The 17,505-nt window shown below is 35.6% G+C and overlaps 1 protein-coding gene across 1 annotated transcript; it reads right to left on the reverse strand.

Moving 5' to 3' along the window:
- Positions 1-6,975: 6,975 nt before the first annotated feature.
- On the reverse strand, positions 6,976-17,123 carry LOC110909141 (NADP-dependent malic enzyme, chloroplastic). The gene is made up of 20 exons (XM_022154159.2): positions 16,897-17,123; positions 15,753-16,045; positions 14,210-14,330; positions 14,018-14,092; positions 13,070-13,221; positions 12,869-12,974; positions 12,644-12,709; positions 12,327-12,422; positions 11,631-11,702; positions 11,456-11,539; positions 11,244-11,342; positions 11,087-11,134; positions 10,893-10,946; positions 10,704-10,802; positions 9,914-10,003; positions 9,749-9,826; positions 9,479-9,553; positions 9,297-9,387; positions 8,384-8,512; positions 6,976-7,246 (listed from the first exon to the last, which is right to left on the reverse strand). The coding sequence occupies exons 1-20, from the start codon at positions 16,924-16,926 to the stop codon at positions 7,158-7,160; spliced, it is 1,947 nt and encodes a 648-aa protein (XP_022009851.1). The 5' UTR covers positions 16,927-17,123; the 3' UTR covers positions 6,976-7,157.
- Between the last annotated feature and the right edge of the window lie 382 nt (positions 17,124-17,505).

The raw sequence follows: 17,505 nt of genomic DNA on the forward strand, positions 1-17,505 counted from the left end.
AGCAAACCACTGTTTGAGACTAAACAAGACAAACAACTGATGGAACTCTAAGCACTGCTTGTGATCAAACACTGATGGTGATTAACAGCTGAGAGTAACAATTGATGATGGTAAAACAGCTGCTGTTGAAATAAGCAGTAGATAGCGAATCAGTAGTTTGAAATGCTGTTGAGGAGTAGATCAGTGATTGAGGTATTGGAGAGCAGTTGTTTAGATACAAGGTCTGATACTTACATTCTTGTAAGTTCAGGGGGTGTTTGTGGAAATTCTTACAACGGATAGTTGTAACTGAATTTTGGGCGTTTAGTATAAGTAGGGGTTTGTAGTAGTGTGTAGATAGTTCATTACTTTCAATTTCTTTGTAATTTCTTTCTTGTAATTCGCTTTCATATTCAATAAGATTCAATCGTTAATCGTTGATTCAATTCTCTGGGTCAATTTCTGGGTTGTTTTTCTAACATACCCTATACCCGATACCAATTTTTTGAATACCTGAATTTTAAAAGATATTTTTTATGTTTACTTTACAACTTTTATATTTCGGTTTTTCAAAATGTATGTTATAAAACAAATAATTTGTACTTTAGTGAATCTATGTTGTAATTTATTTTAGTTATTTTTATAAACTACAAACCAATTTTAAATTTTAAACGAATTCACTTTTGTGTAAAATAATAATAATAAAAAAACTTATTTTATAAAAGCGGATATTAATACCGGGACCAATACCCGGTTATACCCAAACATGATCATACTCTACCCAGGTACATATGGTATGGTTTTTCTCTTCTGTACCCGAATCCGGACCGTACCCGGTTTCTCTTAATACCTGGATTCAGTTTCATATTAGAAACCAAGTATTAATTAATAATAACCGATTTGTGCACCTCTAGTTTTGGGGAGGAACCGGTTTGGGTCTTCAACTGGTTTAGTTGATTTGAGACACCGTTTGGAAAGGCCGGTTTCGACTCATATATCATTTCGCGTACACATTATAAATTGTTTTTAAAATTAAATAAACTACATCAATTTCAATTTTTATTAGAATTTGAAGATATAAAAACAGATAATAGATAATTAATACAAAAAAACAACATAATTTTATGTGTGTAATATATGTGTAATTGTGTATGACAGTGTATGTGTGTATGTATTTGTGTGTGTATGTTTGTGAATGTAATGTTAGTTTGTGTATACGTTTATGTGTATGGAATGCTAGTGTGTGTGTTTGTGTTTGGACTGGTTCGGTTTGATTCGGTTCATGTTGTCCGTATGTTGGGGGAGGAGAACCTTTTTGGAACTAGTGGTTTCAAAAGGTTTTGGGGTCACTTCAATCTCCATCACTCTATCATATCATCACTCATCATATCGATTTTTTTTATTTCAATTTCAGTATAATATACGTTTTTAGCATATTTTTATTAAATTTAATTTATTATTAATAACTTGTGCTTGTTAACTTAAAAAAGAACTAAATATGTTGCTATGTTTCATTTTTCTCCTCGACATGTCGGTATATAGTAATTGTACAGATCGGTGCTCTAACTTGAAGAAAAAAAACTAAATGCGTGTTTTGTATTGGTACCATGACAAACAAATCGTTTCTGTCCAACATCGGTATTGGTATTGTATTTTCGAAACATATACCGGTATGTTTTTTATGATTTACGATCGATGCAAAACACATATCGATATCTTTTAGGGCGTATTACAACTTTATTTTTTAGGGTTTTCTCTTTTATTTGCTCTAGCTAGTGACTATATCGTAATTGACCAAATCGATACCGATCGAATTCTCATCAATCAAGTATTGTGAAGGAATCCCACTTGTTATTTTTATGTAGTCACAATTAAAGAATCTATACGATAAAATAATAACACGATTCAATATATATTGTTTTAATATAAAAAGAGATTTATGCTATAAAACTCATTTAAAATTTAAGTCGAGTTTTTGGTATTTTTTTCTCTTCATTGCTACCTTTTATTTCTAGTTAAACTTGATTAAAAAAGAGTGAATTGCAAAAATTGTCCTTTATCTTTATACTCATTTGCAGGCGTTATGTTTAAAATTGACGAATTTTGTACTTTACGTTTTCAAATTATACACGTTTTGTCCTTTAGCGGTAACTCAGTTAATTTTTTTTGTTAAATGAGATGACTAAAGGACACTTTAGTCATTTTACCCATTTTTAGCAAATAAAACGAAAATAAATTTAAAAGGTTATATAATATGTATAAATAATATGTCTCCCCTCTCCCTACATCTCTCTCTACACCTCTCTTCACCAGTCACCACCAACAATCACCACTATCAGCCATTATCAGCTGCCATCCACCATACAAAAACACCACCCTCCACCACCAAAATTTGTAACCGACATGAATGTTTCTTTTTCATACAACCCCCACATCTCCACCTAGAAAAAATAATCTACACACATCCCCCTGTTTCTTCCCAAATCATTCCAACAACCACCATAAACCACCACACTCACTCAATCCTCTATAATTGACTTCTTCCAGTCGAACAAAAACAAAACAAGAAACCCACAAAAAGAATAACTCTAGATCGCAAATAGGTTTCAAAGTTCCTTACTTTTCAATTTGCAGTGGGTTGTTTGATTACCTGAGACTGCTCTGTATATTTTAGACTGTAATCTTGTGACCCTATTCTATCGCTATATTATAGATTTATGATAAGTATATGCTCAAAATCTTTGAAACCACAAAACCCGACTTCCGAATCTGCACCCTCCAAGAACCTATCGTTCCAGGTCTGTCACTTACGAAACCTATTCCAAAATTCATTGTCTTTTTTCAGATTTTTAATGGTGGTGGTGATGGAGAGTGTGAAACCCGAGTGTTAACGTGCTTATCTTGTGTGATTTATTGTCGTTTACGTAATTATATGCGTTGAATATGTTAACTACGCAAGCATGTGGTTTTACAGGTTAATCGGCGTAAATCGGTGAAGTTAGAGCGCGTGTGGATAAAGCGGAATTACCGTGGATGATAAACAACGCGAAAGATATCATTCGGTAGATGTTCGGGTCGAAGAGATAACTCAAATGTGCATTCCCCAGTAACATTGCAGCGTAGCTTACCTTACGTCTCGCAACCGTAACCTACGATTCTATGGCCAAGAATTATAAAGAAACAGAATGTATGAACCGTAACCTACGGTTCTTAACCGTAGGCTACGAGTGGATTAATTTTGTTAGCCGACATCACAAGTAGAGGGGGCCGGCACATGTGAAGAGGGCACCAATTCTCTACATATACAAAAAGGAAGTGGGGGAATAGTGCCACGCAGCTGCGTGGCACTTCTCTATTGGACCAACAATTTTATTGTTTTATATTCGTTTTAAAATTACGGTTTTATCCTTAATTTAAAATAAAATTACGTTTTTGCCTCCATCTCAAAATAAAATTATGTTTTTATCACTCGCTCAAAATTACGATTTTGCCCTCGGTTCAAAATTATGATTTTATTCCCATATTACAATTACAATTTTGGCCCCAGTTCAAATTAATTTTTGCTTTTGCCCCAAACTAAAAATGACGACTTCGCATTTTCGCCCCGTTTCAAAAATTATGATTTCGCCTTCAGTTTAAAATTATTTTTTGCCCGGTTCAAAATAAAACTATGCTTTTGCCCCCTATTCAAAATTACGAATTTGCCCTCAGTTCAAAATTTTGATTTTGCCCCAGTTCAAATTAAAAATATAGTTTTGTCCCCAGCTTAAAATTACGATTTTGTCCTTAGTACAAAGTTATATTACGATTTTGTCTTCGGTTCAAATTTATAGTATTGCCATCACTTTAACTTTTGCCAAATTACGATTTTACCCAAGTCAACAAATACAACTTTGCTCTCAGTTCAAATTACAGTATTGCTATCGTTTTAGTTTTTTTTAGCAAAACTATAAAACTGTTTTTTTATTAGTTGACTGGATTTAATTTTTTTCCCATGTCAAGGAGCTTCCTAAAACTCGCTCATTAATCCTTACAAACTACAGTTTTGCCCTGAGCTCAAAACTACGGTCTTGTCATCGTTTTAGTTTTTTTTTTCCTAAGAAAACGATAATAGTGTTTTTTTAATTGATTGGGAATTATTTAGCCATCGCCCCGCAACACGGACGGTGGCAATAACTAGTTAATATACACACGTGACAAGGAATCATAATACACACATAGGGACTTTGGTGGCAGACTTTTGTGAAGGAGCATCACGTGCACTTTAGAGAGGGGATCCTCACATAATTTAAACAAGATCATCATCATGGGCACGTGATTGGCACAAAGAAAAGAAGTGGCGGCAGCCTTCTTAAAACATTGATGCACGTGACTTGAGTGGAGAATTCAAAAACAAAGTCAAATCATCATCAGCACATCATCGAAACACCATACATATACACGCATGCACTGGGCCGAGATATGCACCTATATTGTTGAGGGTTTTGACTTTTTAGAAAATATAAAAATAACATCCCATCATCATCAATCTCATGCAGATAAGGAGGGCAGCACTAACACAAATCGGGTTTTTTTTAAAACCGGGTTTCGGGTAGGATCGGGTTCGGGTAGGATCGGGTTTTACAAAATCGGGGTTTTCTAAAAACCGGGTCGGGTCCGGGTCCGGGTTTTCTACAAAAAATGTATACCCTATATACCCAGGTTCGGGTCGGGTTTTATAAAACCCGGGTATTATAATACCCTATTTCCGGGTTCGGGTCCGGTTCGGGTATTAATCGGGTAGGGTTCGGGTATGCATCGGGTTGGGAAAAAACCCGCACCGGGTATTAAAAAAACCCGACCGGAACTATGCTTATAAAATGTATCAAACATAACTCTCACACATAGACATCAAATCTATTCTATTGATAAACAGAGGCACAATTTATAAACAGAGGCACAATTTATAGTTCTTCATGTGGTTATTCTTGAACTTTATAAACAGAGGCACAATTTATTAAATACAAAAACTAATAATGATATTAAACAAACAAAGAAAAAAGAAAATAGAAGGGCCAACATATATTGGCATATTTGTTTCCACTTGTAATAAAATATATTAAATAATTAAGTAGCGGTGGCAAATATCATTAGAAACCTAATAATTAAACAAGATTACATCAAAATGCATACATAATTTTGTTAAATCATAAGAACTAGAAGTCTTAATGCATACATAATTAAACAAGATTACATCAAAATCGGGTTTTTTTAAAACCGGTTCCGGGTATTTATAAAACCCGGTTCCGGGTTCGGGTATTTATAAAACCGGGTTTCGGGTATAAACCGGGTATAAAAAAAACCGGTTCCGGGTTCGGGTTTTAGATCAAATATGCATACCCGGTCCCTACCCTACGGGTAGGGTCGGGTTCGGGTTCGGGTATAAAAAACCCGGGTTTTATAATACCCGATTCCGGGTTTTTTATTCGGGTCCGGGTCCGAGTTCGGGTTTTTTGTGCACCACTAAGCCTACTCACGTGAAAGAAAGGACTTGGGCCACATGATCATGATCATTAAATTGGGCCGATATATTCATAAGAGAGAGGCTGCGTACATGGGCTTGGCAGTTTGGAAAAAAAAACAATCCACAATTTGGAGGCTGGGTTCTTTTCGGACTCTTGGGCCCACGCACACAGCCGACACATACGAAATTTTGGGGATACACAATACACAGCCGTAACATATATCACATCTCTCAAGTCAGTCTTCGATATCTAATCAGTTCGGGATGACAACTGCTGCTGTGAAGACAACCATGAGCGGCTAATCTCCTAGTGGTTTCCTTCGGATGGAGGGTTTTTATAAGTTAGACAATTTTATGTGTTTGTGACAATCGTTTAACTTGGTGATCTAAGCATTCAGTTCCCGAGATTTCTAGTAATTGGGATATATTTGACATGGGGTTAGGGTTTGTAATTGTAATTGATAATCATTCGATAACCTCCCGTTATGTATTGACCGGAGTACTTAGTCGTTGGTTATCACAATTGATGAATTAGGTTAAACACTTATGTCTATGTGAGTGTTTCGATTAAACACATAATTGAATCTAGCTATAAAACCTGAAATCTGGAGGAACCATTGTTCTTTCTATTGATTTAAATCTCACATTTAGTTTGTAATTTTTAGTTAATCCACAATTACTTGTTAATAAATACTTAACATTACACACTTTCCACAATCCTCCTCTGGTTCGATATCCGACTTATCATATCTACATAATTTAGTTGGTTTTTGCATGTCACTAACGACAGACATCAGGAGGGGATGGTATGCGATGGTGAAGTTATAGGGTTTGAGGAGTGTATGGGTTTCAACATTCAGGTGCGGCGGGGTCTGTATGTGGCTGCCGGAGAAAGGGTTTCAGGTCGCCGGAGAGATTGTTGTGTGGAGGAGGAACTAGGGAGAGAGAAATACCGTAGAGTGCTTTTTTTCTATTTGTATACATGTATTTTATTTATTTACAAAATAGTCACTGGATATATATATTATTTATAAAATGGTCCTTATTGAGTGAAAAGACAATTTTACCCTCATGTGCATTGCACATGATTAGATTTGACAGAAATCTAACTGGGTTAGGGCTAAAGGACAAAACGTGTATGATTTGAAAACATAAAGTACAAAACTTGTCAATTTTAAACATAAAAGACAGCGCCTGCAAATGGGTATAAAGATAAAGGACGATCCTTACGATTCACTCTTAAAAAAATATATATCACCAAATGGCAATCAAGATTCAATTTTATTAATCATCTATTTTATTTTATTCTTGCGAAAATATGTATATGCCACTTAATAAATAACACTTGTTAAAAATACTAATCCATTTTTTAGTTCAAACTCACTCTTCACCATTACTTCCATGTCATATTTATTCAGACATGAACAATAAAATACAACCGAAATTAACAAGTTTTATAAAAAGCAGACAAGTTTTATAAAAAAAAAAAAGAATAATCAAAAGATTGCTACCAATCGACCATTAATTAATTAAATAAAGCTATGATTTTTCATGACTTGGGAATCATAAAATTTGTTGAAGGACACACAAACGTATGCCTAACATTACAACATGCACCTAACAACTAAAACAATTGCTAACAGCAACAAACTTGATGTCTGTCATGTCTCAAAACTTAACGATAGCTGCGGTATTTGGGGCTGTACATGCAGCTCTCGGCATACGCTACAAGATTTTCTGGTTGGGGTAGACGACTCGCCAGACCTACAAACCCATAAGCAAGTTTTGCATTAAGTTACATTATCACATAACTAAATAATTTGGTGGTGTTCACGGGTCAAAACCGGATCCCACCAAAATCCGAAACCAGTTTTGTCCCAACTAGGACAGAAGCTCATTATAACAGGTTAGAGTTAATTGCCCGGATGGTCCCTGTAGTTTCATGTTTTTTCACGTTTAGTCCCCACCTTTTGAAAATAGCAGGTATGCTCCCTATGGTTTGTTATTTTGTTACTCGGATAGTCCCTGACATTTACTCAGGGGACTATCCGAGTAACAAAATGACAAACCATAGGGAGCATAACTGCTATTTCCAAAAGGTGGGGACTAAACGTGAAAAAACGTGAAACCACGGGGACCATCCGGGCAATTAACTCTAACAGGTTACAATGATAAGATAACAATTAGAGTAAAGTACACGGATTGTCCCTGTGGTTTACCAAAATTTTGGATTTAGTCCCTAATTTTCTAAAAGTACATGGATGGTCCCTACGGTTTACCAAAATTTTGGATTTAGTCCCTAGTTTTCTAAAAAGTACACGGATGGTCCCTGTGGTTTGCACTTTGTAACGCATTTAGTCCCAACCGAAAAATCAATAGGTTTTATCATGTCTAAGTTAGGGACTAAATGCATTACAAAGTGCAAACCACAAGGACCATCCTAGTACTTTTGGAAAAAGTTGGGGACTAAATGCGTTACAAAGTGCAAACCCAACTTTTTCCAAAAGTACCAAGGATGGTCCTTGTGGTTTGCACTTTGTAACGCATTTAGTCCCTAACTTGGACATGCTAAAACCTTTAGGTTTGTTGGTTGAGGACTAAATGCGTTACAAAGAGCAAACCACAGGGACCATGAAAATAATTATTTTATTTTAGAGAAAGGGTCTTGTTCCAGTACACCAACAAAATTACTTCGCACACCACCGGGTTTTTGTGCAATTGTACGATTAGCGTAGATATCGCTCGTTGTGGTGTGGAAATTAATTTGTTAGTATACGAATTATGAAAAACTTGAGAACCATGAGCGGACTTTTAAAATCTCAAGAACCAAACAGAATATAGCCGGTCAGGTTCGGTTTATTGGTTTTGTTGGTACGGGCCGCGTATGGGGAGAGGGCTCACCAAGTTCATATGCTTTGCCAGCCACCTTAGCTGCGATATGAGCAGAAATCTTGCGGATGTTAGTGAACGGTGGGTATATTAGTCCTTTGTCGAAATGCTCCTGTGTAACCTGTTCAGCCAGAGCTTCGGCTGTTCCATTTAACACAAAATTAAAATAAACACTATTAGATTACATAATGAAAATTGTACAGAATATAATTTAATAGTGATGAACAGCCAATAAAAACCCACCCGCCTATTTTTGTTATTATATCTATCCATATGTGCAAGAAATATTATAGAGTGAATTTTAAGAATTGTCCTTTATCTTTATACCTATTTTCAGGCGTTGTCCTTTATGTTCAAAATTGACGGGTTTTGTCCTTTATGTTTTCATATCATACACGTTTTGTCCTTTAGGCCTAACTCAGTTAGTTTTTTCAGTTAAATTTGGTCATATGCTTTGCACATGAGGACATTTTTGTCAATTCAAAGGTAAATTCAACGGCAGATTTATAGCTCAAAGCTTCTGCAACCCTTGAATTGACAATAATGCCCTCATGTGCAAAGCACATGACCAAATTTAACTGAAAAAATTAACCGGGTTAAGCCTAAAGGACAAAATGTGTATGATATGAAAACGTAAAGGACAAAACTCGTCAATTTTAAACATAAAGGACAGCGCCTGAAAATGGGTATAAAGAAAGGACAATCCTTGAAATTCACTCAATATTATATTTTATTGTTATATCATGCTTGCAAGATTTATTTTTAAATATAAGCCTGTGCTTGAGCTCAAATTTCGGCCCGTTTAGAGTTTTCAAGCTGAGCCGAGCCGGCCCTTTAACTTTGATCCCAAGCTAAAGCTGGCTCGGCTCGCTGGTTATGCAAATGGTTATTAGAACGAACAAACAAAATTAAACTGCTAACTTACAGGCTGCTAAAAGCATGTCATCATGAACACGGATTGCACCAGAAATTATCAAACCGAGGCCAAATCCGGGAAAAATGTATGCATTGTTGGCCTGAAAAGGATAAAAACAACAATAGTTAAAATCCGCTAATTTCTTGTTGAGAAGCGTAAACCAATATTGTATAAGGTTCAAAAGGTGGTACCTGGCCTGACACATGGACCTTTCCGTTATATTCAACAGGGTCAAACGGACTCCCACTGGCGAATATAGCACGGCCCTATAATCAACAGCACAGAAACATACATGTAAGCATAGCCTTAGGTCAATGAAATCAGTTGGACACTTAAAACTGGCACAATTAAGGGGTGTTTGGATTAGCGTTTCAGAACTGATTATGCATATCCAAACACCCCCACACATAATAATCTTTCTTTTCGCAAAATAAAGACACTGAGAAGGATAGCGGTCGTACATCACTCCAGGTATAAGCTTGCTCGGCAGTACATTCGGATTGAGACGTTGGGTTGGACAGGGCAAGAATAATAGGTTTCTGCAACCAACAATAAAAAGAAACACTTGTTTAAAAATAATTCACTTTCTATTTTGATAAATTTAATATGGCAGTTAAATAAATTACCTCATTAAGGGACGACATAGTTTCAACAACTTCTTTTGTAAATGTCTGTCCTGCCCCTGATGATCCGATCAATACTGTTGGCTTGATTGTCTGGTAATCCAAGGGAAATGAGATGAACACATATTCATATGCAAATTGGAAAAAAAAAAAAAGAAAAAAAAAACTAGCAGTGGTGTAAAGTTAGTTGCGTATCAAGTGCTGCTTAAAACGAGCAATTTTGTGGTGCAGATCGAAACAATCATTTTTTTCATCTTTCATTCGGTTAAATTATTTGCTTTGACGTCGAAATAAAACACATCCCAAAGCAGGGGCGATGCTTTGAAGGGGCTGAGAGGGGAGCCCGACCCCCCAAACTTTTCGGCCAGTAGTGTTATATATGTAGTTTTCGTATAGAAATTTTTGGGTATATATGTTTTCGACCCCCCGGTTCTATTGAAATTTTTGAGTATATACGTTTTCGACCCCCGTAAAAAATTTCAAGCTTCGCCACTGTCCCAAAGCAACTCATTCACGAGTAAATTGGTAAAAAAAAAAAAAAACAACTTTAGGTAAAACAAAACAAAAATTAACAAAAATACACCCAAGTGTTTACAACATCTTTAACTATTTTAGTTGATAGAAAAAGACGAGAAGCTGAATAACAGTTTACGTAGTCATATTGAAAGTTGAAACATTTACCATTTAAAATTTTTTAACGTTGGATGTCAACCAGAATCGACCCATTTGAACCGAAAGTAACCCAACCTGCCCATTTCGCCACTAAACAAGAGACAGAAAGAGATATACACACCTTGATAGCATCCACAAACTTATCCACAGGTTCATGATCATGGGCCCAGGGCTTCTTGAAATGCTGAAGTGAATCTAGGCGGGATCTAACAATCAAACCCTACAAAATTATGTAACCAAAAAGATAAATGATTATGGTTATGCAAGAAAAAAACGAAAGAAAAAGATGTAGCGTTTTCATGTTTATTACCTTTGAGTCCACAAGCCAAACCTTCTTCCGGGTCTCTTCTAACGGAGCGTTTGTCTGCATAATTATACGAAACATCCATTATATAACCTACCCATTAATCCAGTATCTAGTCATGTTACTTTAGTGTTGGTAAGATGTGTGTTTTCAGGGTGGGTTGGTTGAGGGTTTAAGCGTAAGATTCGATGTTTCCTAACCTGTTTCGATATTTCAAGAGCTATGAGTTCGGCGATGCCTGTGCCAGCCTGCATAAATAAAAAGCTAGAATTGAGATTTGAGACATGAAGGAGAAAATGCCACAAATCAAGAAGCAGAAGGTGGATGAACTGTGAAAAAAAAGTTAGAATTGCCGACCTCTCCAGCTCCAAGGAAGAGGAATCTATGGTCTGCCAAAGATCCACCAACTAATTTTAGTGCAGAAATAAGCCCTGCAAGCACCACTGATGCTGTGCCCTAAAAAATTAGAAGATGTATTTAATTAGATGTCACATCTTTGATCGATTTACCTTTAAATAGGTTGATTTGGATTGTATTTTCTATTCAAAATAAGTAAGTTAAAAGGGTACCTGTATATCATCGTTAAACACAAGATGGGTGGTTCTATACTTCTCAAGAAGATCAAAGGCGTTGTGGTTTGCAAAATCCTCAAACTGCAAAGATAATATTAAACGGAGGTGATGTGCAAGAAAGAAACAAGATAAAGGTAGAAAAACTTTTTTTTAAAAGATAAAAGTTGGTAACCTGAATGAGGACCTTCTCCCCATAATTCTGCTTGACAGCAGTCATGAACTCATTCATGAGTTCAGCATACTCCTGAAAACAGAAAAGACCACTCGATAAACAAAGAATTCAAAATAATACCGGTCAGGTGGCTTTGGCAGTTTGGCCCGATCACTTATAAAAGAGTCAGTTTCCTGTTATCTCTATTCTTAAAGGAAATGATTGATAAAAACTAAAAATAAAACAGGTGAGATGGTTGAATGGGTCATAAGTAACTGACACATTAATTGCTTCTAAAAAACGTATTTTTTAGACAAAAAAAATGTTTTGCCACCTCTAATATAAGTAAACATAAGACCACCCGTAGTGGTGAACAAAAATAATGCCCCCACCATGGGGCATTATCCGACACATGGCATCCTAGTCAGCGTTGGGCATTATAGCAAAAGTGGCGTAGTGGGGCATTATTCCAATAACGCCCCTTCCAATTATTAAAAAAAAAAAAGGAAACAAATGGTGATTGGCTGGTCAAACACTCCACAAAACAAAATGAGCGTTTTAAAAGACGCCAACAACAAATTTGAACAAAAAAAGGCCCGGAAACGCCGGGTGTAATGGGGTCCGGGGCGTTTTCCGGCGTTTTTTTTTTATTTTTTTAAAAAAAAGGCCCCACTACGGGTGGCCTAACTAAAACCAGAAACCAGAAAACTAGTTTACCTGACCACTTGCCCTCCTTTGCCTTAAACCAATGTAGAATTCATCGTTCAACATCTTCTCGTTATTAGTGCCAACATCAATGGTTATCGGCAAGCACTGCATATATTATCACAAAAACTATTTTAGCACCGTCATTTTTATATGCTTTTGCAAAATGGAAAAAGAAACAAAAACAAAAAAAAAACGAAAAATAATAACAGGGACTTCGAAAAGAAAATATATGTTCTAGAACCGGTCCATATTAGACTGAGAGATTAAAATTGCATATTTTCAAAAAAAAAAAAGGATAATTCTATTTTATTCTTCGAAATACGTACTGCTGAAGGACGAATTCCTCCAAGAGCTGTGTAGAGAGAGAGCTTTCCCACAGGTATGCCCATTCCCTGTAAAGTAATTGCATATAAGAAAACTAACGATCATAACCGGATAATTAGCTTTAATTTAATAAAACAGGTTGTAGAAGATGGCATCAAGATGTGCATTTTGCTTAAAATTGTAATAATTAAATAATCACAAGATTGGAAAGCAAACAAAGCCTTTACCTGGCAGCCAAGGTCTCCTAGGCCTAAAATACGTTCACCATCTGTGACTACTATAACTTGAATTTTTTTCTGAGGCCAATTCTTCAATATCTCAAGAATCTTCCCCCTATAAATAAAATATAATTTATTAGTTAGCTAGAATAACTAGAAAACAAAATGTTTCCAAGAATACGTGAGAAGATAATGGCGATGGGAACTTGCTTGTCTCTTAAACTAATAAATAAACCCTGTGGGTTCTTGAAAATGCTCCCGTATTTTTGGCACGCTTCACCGACGGTTGGTGTATATACAATTGGGAGAAGCTCCTCGACGTTTTCAATTAATAGCTTGTAGAATAATCTCTCATTTCTCTCCTGCATACCAGGATAGATAGACGATTCACAATGTATACATAGAAAAAAAAACAAAAAAAATCTGCAGAATAGCATTGACGAACTGAGTTTGTAAAAGATACTTGAGAGTTGATAATTAAAAATAGGTGATTTGTAGTATGGGTCAAAACAAACTGAGTCGGATTAAGTTAACCCCGTAACACTTTTGTCCAGTTTTGTTTATAACTTTATTTTATTCATATATATAGAATGTTTTAACTATTACTATTACAAAAAGAAGTTTCTTACAATAAAGAGTTAATTACTGTTTTCGTCCCTGTGGTTTATCAAAAATCACTATTTCAGTTCATTAGTTTAAAAATTGCGATTTCAGTCCCTGTGGTTTCACTTTCGTAACCATTTCAGTCCAACTCGTAACCATTTCAGTCCTTGTACTAACAGAATAAATGGATTGAAATGGTTACGAAAGTGAAACCACGGGGACTGAAATGGTTACGAAAATGAAACCACGGGGACTGAAATCGTAATTTTTAAACTAATGGACTCAAATAGTGATTTTTGACAAACCACAGGGACGAAAACAGTAATTAACTCTACAAGAAAATTATAAATAGTTGAATAAAACTATTTAGGAGGTTTAATGCATTAAAATAAGAATATGGGACATTATCAAGTATTAACCCATTTGAAACATTCTTCTTTTAGCTAAATTTATTTATTTGACCCGTTTGAGATAAAGGACAACCCAAATCGACCCAATACAAGTAAATGAATTGAAAAGGCCAATGCCAACTCTATTATTATTTGCAAGGTTTACCTGAAGATCCATCATGGCTTGGTACCTTTGTAGAGGTATTTGATATTGGCGGATATTATGCATCATCTTTTTTACCTGGTTATTGACACGTTACAAAATATGAGAATTTTCCATACGTTCACATATTAAATATTTCAACATATGGAAAAGGAAGCCGAGACGAGTGCCGCATTGCGAATGAAAATAAAATACCTGAAGATCATGATTGACGACAACCGGAGGAAGAAGACCACGTAGATAATGGGCATCTCGTTCTTTTTCAGTAAAAGCCAAACCTTTGTTGTGGTGCGGGTCCCGCAACAACGAGTAGCCACTAAATAAAATGAGAGAATTATCCATTATTTACAATTTAACGATACGGATATCATGTTGTCCTAAAAAAACCAGCAATATATTGAAAACGAACTACAAGAAAAGTGCTCAATATGTCAAATACAATAAATCTAATTTTTTTTTATCATCGATAGAGCCAATAATCAACTTGGACAGTAGAACACTTGTTTTATTCAAACAAATGGCCCTCCATTCCATATCCAAATTCCAACATAAAACTCCAAATTAAATAATTGTTTTCACAGTTGTTGTATAGAGCCTTTTGTTGGTAACAAATGCATTTATAACTTTACCAAAAAAAACCAGAAAATGAATCTGCAAACACACAACTTCCTCTTTAATTTATTTGTTGACAGTTGAACAACTTTTGAATAAAAGAAATGTTTTAGGAATAGATCATCATAACCTTGTTACAAATTACAAACATTTATGGGGTACGTCCCCAAGGCGTCTCTTAAATTTACCAGTTTGTCTCTTAAATTTGTCTCTTAGGCTATGCGGTATGGGGTACGTCCCCAAGGCGTCGAGGACCGGCGACGGTCCGCACACCGTGCCGGCCTACCCGTCGTCATCCTCACCGGCGAGGTTGAGACGTTGGGGACGATCCAAGTAAAGACAAAAAATGGTCTGATGAAAAAAATCCGATTGTCCGATGAAAATATTCGGCTCAAGGAATGAGAAATAATAACGATGGATGTCGATAATTATCCCGAGCCGAAACGTTCGACTTTGAAAAAACTACAAACCAGACATCATGAAGAAGCATCAAATTATTTAAGTCTATGTTTTTTTTAAGTTTATGTTTTTTTTTAAGTTTATGTAATGTTTTTTAATATTAATGAAAATATTTTGTTAATTTATTTGTTAAATGTTAAAAAAGTAGAAGATTAAAAATATAAAAGTGGTGGGTTAGGATCATCTAGAGTTTATGTTTTTTTAAAGTTTATGTAATGTTTTTTAATATTAATGAAAATGTTTTGTTAATTTATTTGTTAAATGTTAAAAAAGTAGAAGATTAAAAATATAAAAGTGGTGGGTTAGGATGATCTAGAACCATCCTCCCATTTCCACTAGTTTTGTGGGATGGACCATCCTTGGGAGGACTATGATGTGGCGCCTACGTGGCGGATCATCCTCCAATGGAGGATGGGGACGATACCATGTAGCCTTAAATATGTAGAATCCGTAATGAATTAAAAATATAGAAACCATAATCTTTGCGTTTGTTTTTTAATGAAACACTTTTTCCAAACAACTATATAAAAAAATATGAAAATATAATAATTCTTTTTATTGCATAACACTAACGAATAAATCTAGCATAGAAATCATCGACGTGAATATAAACCGGAGGATTGTGATGTCATCAAGATCCTAAAAAATCAGAATAAATTGTTATTACCTGGCAACAGAAACAAACCACGGAGTAATAAACTGATCCTCGGTGGCACTATCCTCACCGTACACGTCTTCAACACCACCACCAACAGATGCACTCGGTTTTTTACCATCAGACTCATCAACTTCAGCCGCCACCGGAGCATTCACCTCCTTCACAGCACTATCCACCGAAACGCTGACGTTTCGCTCCGGTCGATTATTGTTATTGTTCAGCATAGAAACCACCACCGGACGCCTCACCGGTAACCTCAACGACTGCGATTGCGTCCTTGAAACTCCGGTAACGGAGTTCTTCTACAAAATTAAATTAAAATCAAAATCAGATTTCAACAAATCGATACATAATAATAACATAATAAATACTGATCTAAATTTATTTAATAATAATAATTTATAAACCTAAAAATCTCAAATTAACCGACATCTGTCCAGAAATTTGCATGTACGTAGATCAAAATCGAAACAAAAAAATAGGTTATGAACAATCGATCTGTATTATATGCTAAAATTAACTGATTCGAGTCCAGATACACGCATGTATTTAAAAAAATTAATAATAATAAATAAAATAAATAGTCGAATTTAATAAACTGAAAAGGAATTGTTGAAATTAAAATTAGATTATGAACAAATCGATACATAACAAATGCTGATCTAAACATTTAAACTTAAATTTACACGTACGTAAACAAAAATCGAAACAAATAACTCAGAAATTTAAATCAAAACTAGATTACGAATAATAGATCTATACTAATACTAGCATATCGTACGCTGATTCTAACGTATAAACCAGCAGTTTATGCTCAAATTAACCGATTCGAATCCAGATATATGCATGTATTTCAATCCAAATCGAAACAAAAACGGAAGAAATTGAAATCAAAACTAGATTACAAACAATCGGTTCATACAACGTCTAAACTAGCTATTATGCTCAAATTAACCGTTTCAAATCCAGATTTACGCATGTATTTCAATCAAAATCGAAACAAATAACACAGGAATTGATCCGTAGGAGCATATCGTACGCTGATTCAAACGTATAAACAAGCAATTACGCTCAAATTAACCGATTCAAATAATCCAGATATAAACATGTATTACAAAATTTCAATCAAAATCGAAGAAATTGTGAAAATTACCACAAGCGATGAGCCGTTCAAGGACATCATGGTGAGAGAAGAGTGTGAATTAGGGCAAAATATCTCTCTCACACACACACACTGAATGTATGTATGTATGTATGTATGTATGTATACAGGTTTGAGAGTCAGGTAGGTGCGATTTGTGTTAATAAAGGGGTTTTGTTGTGTGTGAAATGTTGCTTCGTCAAGATTTGGGTGAAGTTATAAATAGTTATAATCATACCAGCCGTACACCTCAGTCTGACGTGGATATTATTAATATTGCCTTGAAAATTCACTACTTTTTTTTTTTTGAACGGCCAACGAATCCTCCAAATGGGTTACTGGCGAAATTCACCACATCGGGATACACTCGCCTTCCGAACCGGGGAAAACCCTCATCTAGGGCCGAAGCCCGTGAACACTCGCCCGAAGGCACGACAGTGCGGTGAGGTAAAACCCGCTCAGTTCAAGGATCGAACTAGCGATCGCCGCCTACTCGCCTAGTCTCCCATCATCACCAGGTGCCGCAGAAACTAAATGCTAGGGGCAGGAATTGAACTTGGGTCACTTGGAACACAAGGTCTCTCCCTTACCACTCCACCACTAGCTCATTGGCAAAAAAAA

Source organism: Helianthus annuus, chromosome 2 (assembly GCF_002127325.2).
Source record: "Helianthus annuus cultivar XRQ/B chromosome 2, HanXRQr2.0-SUNRISE, whole genome shotgun sequence".
Classification (NCBI taxonomy): Eukaryota; Viridiplantae; Streptophyta; class Magnoliopsida; order Asterales; family Asteraceae; genus Helianthus; species Helianthus annuus.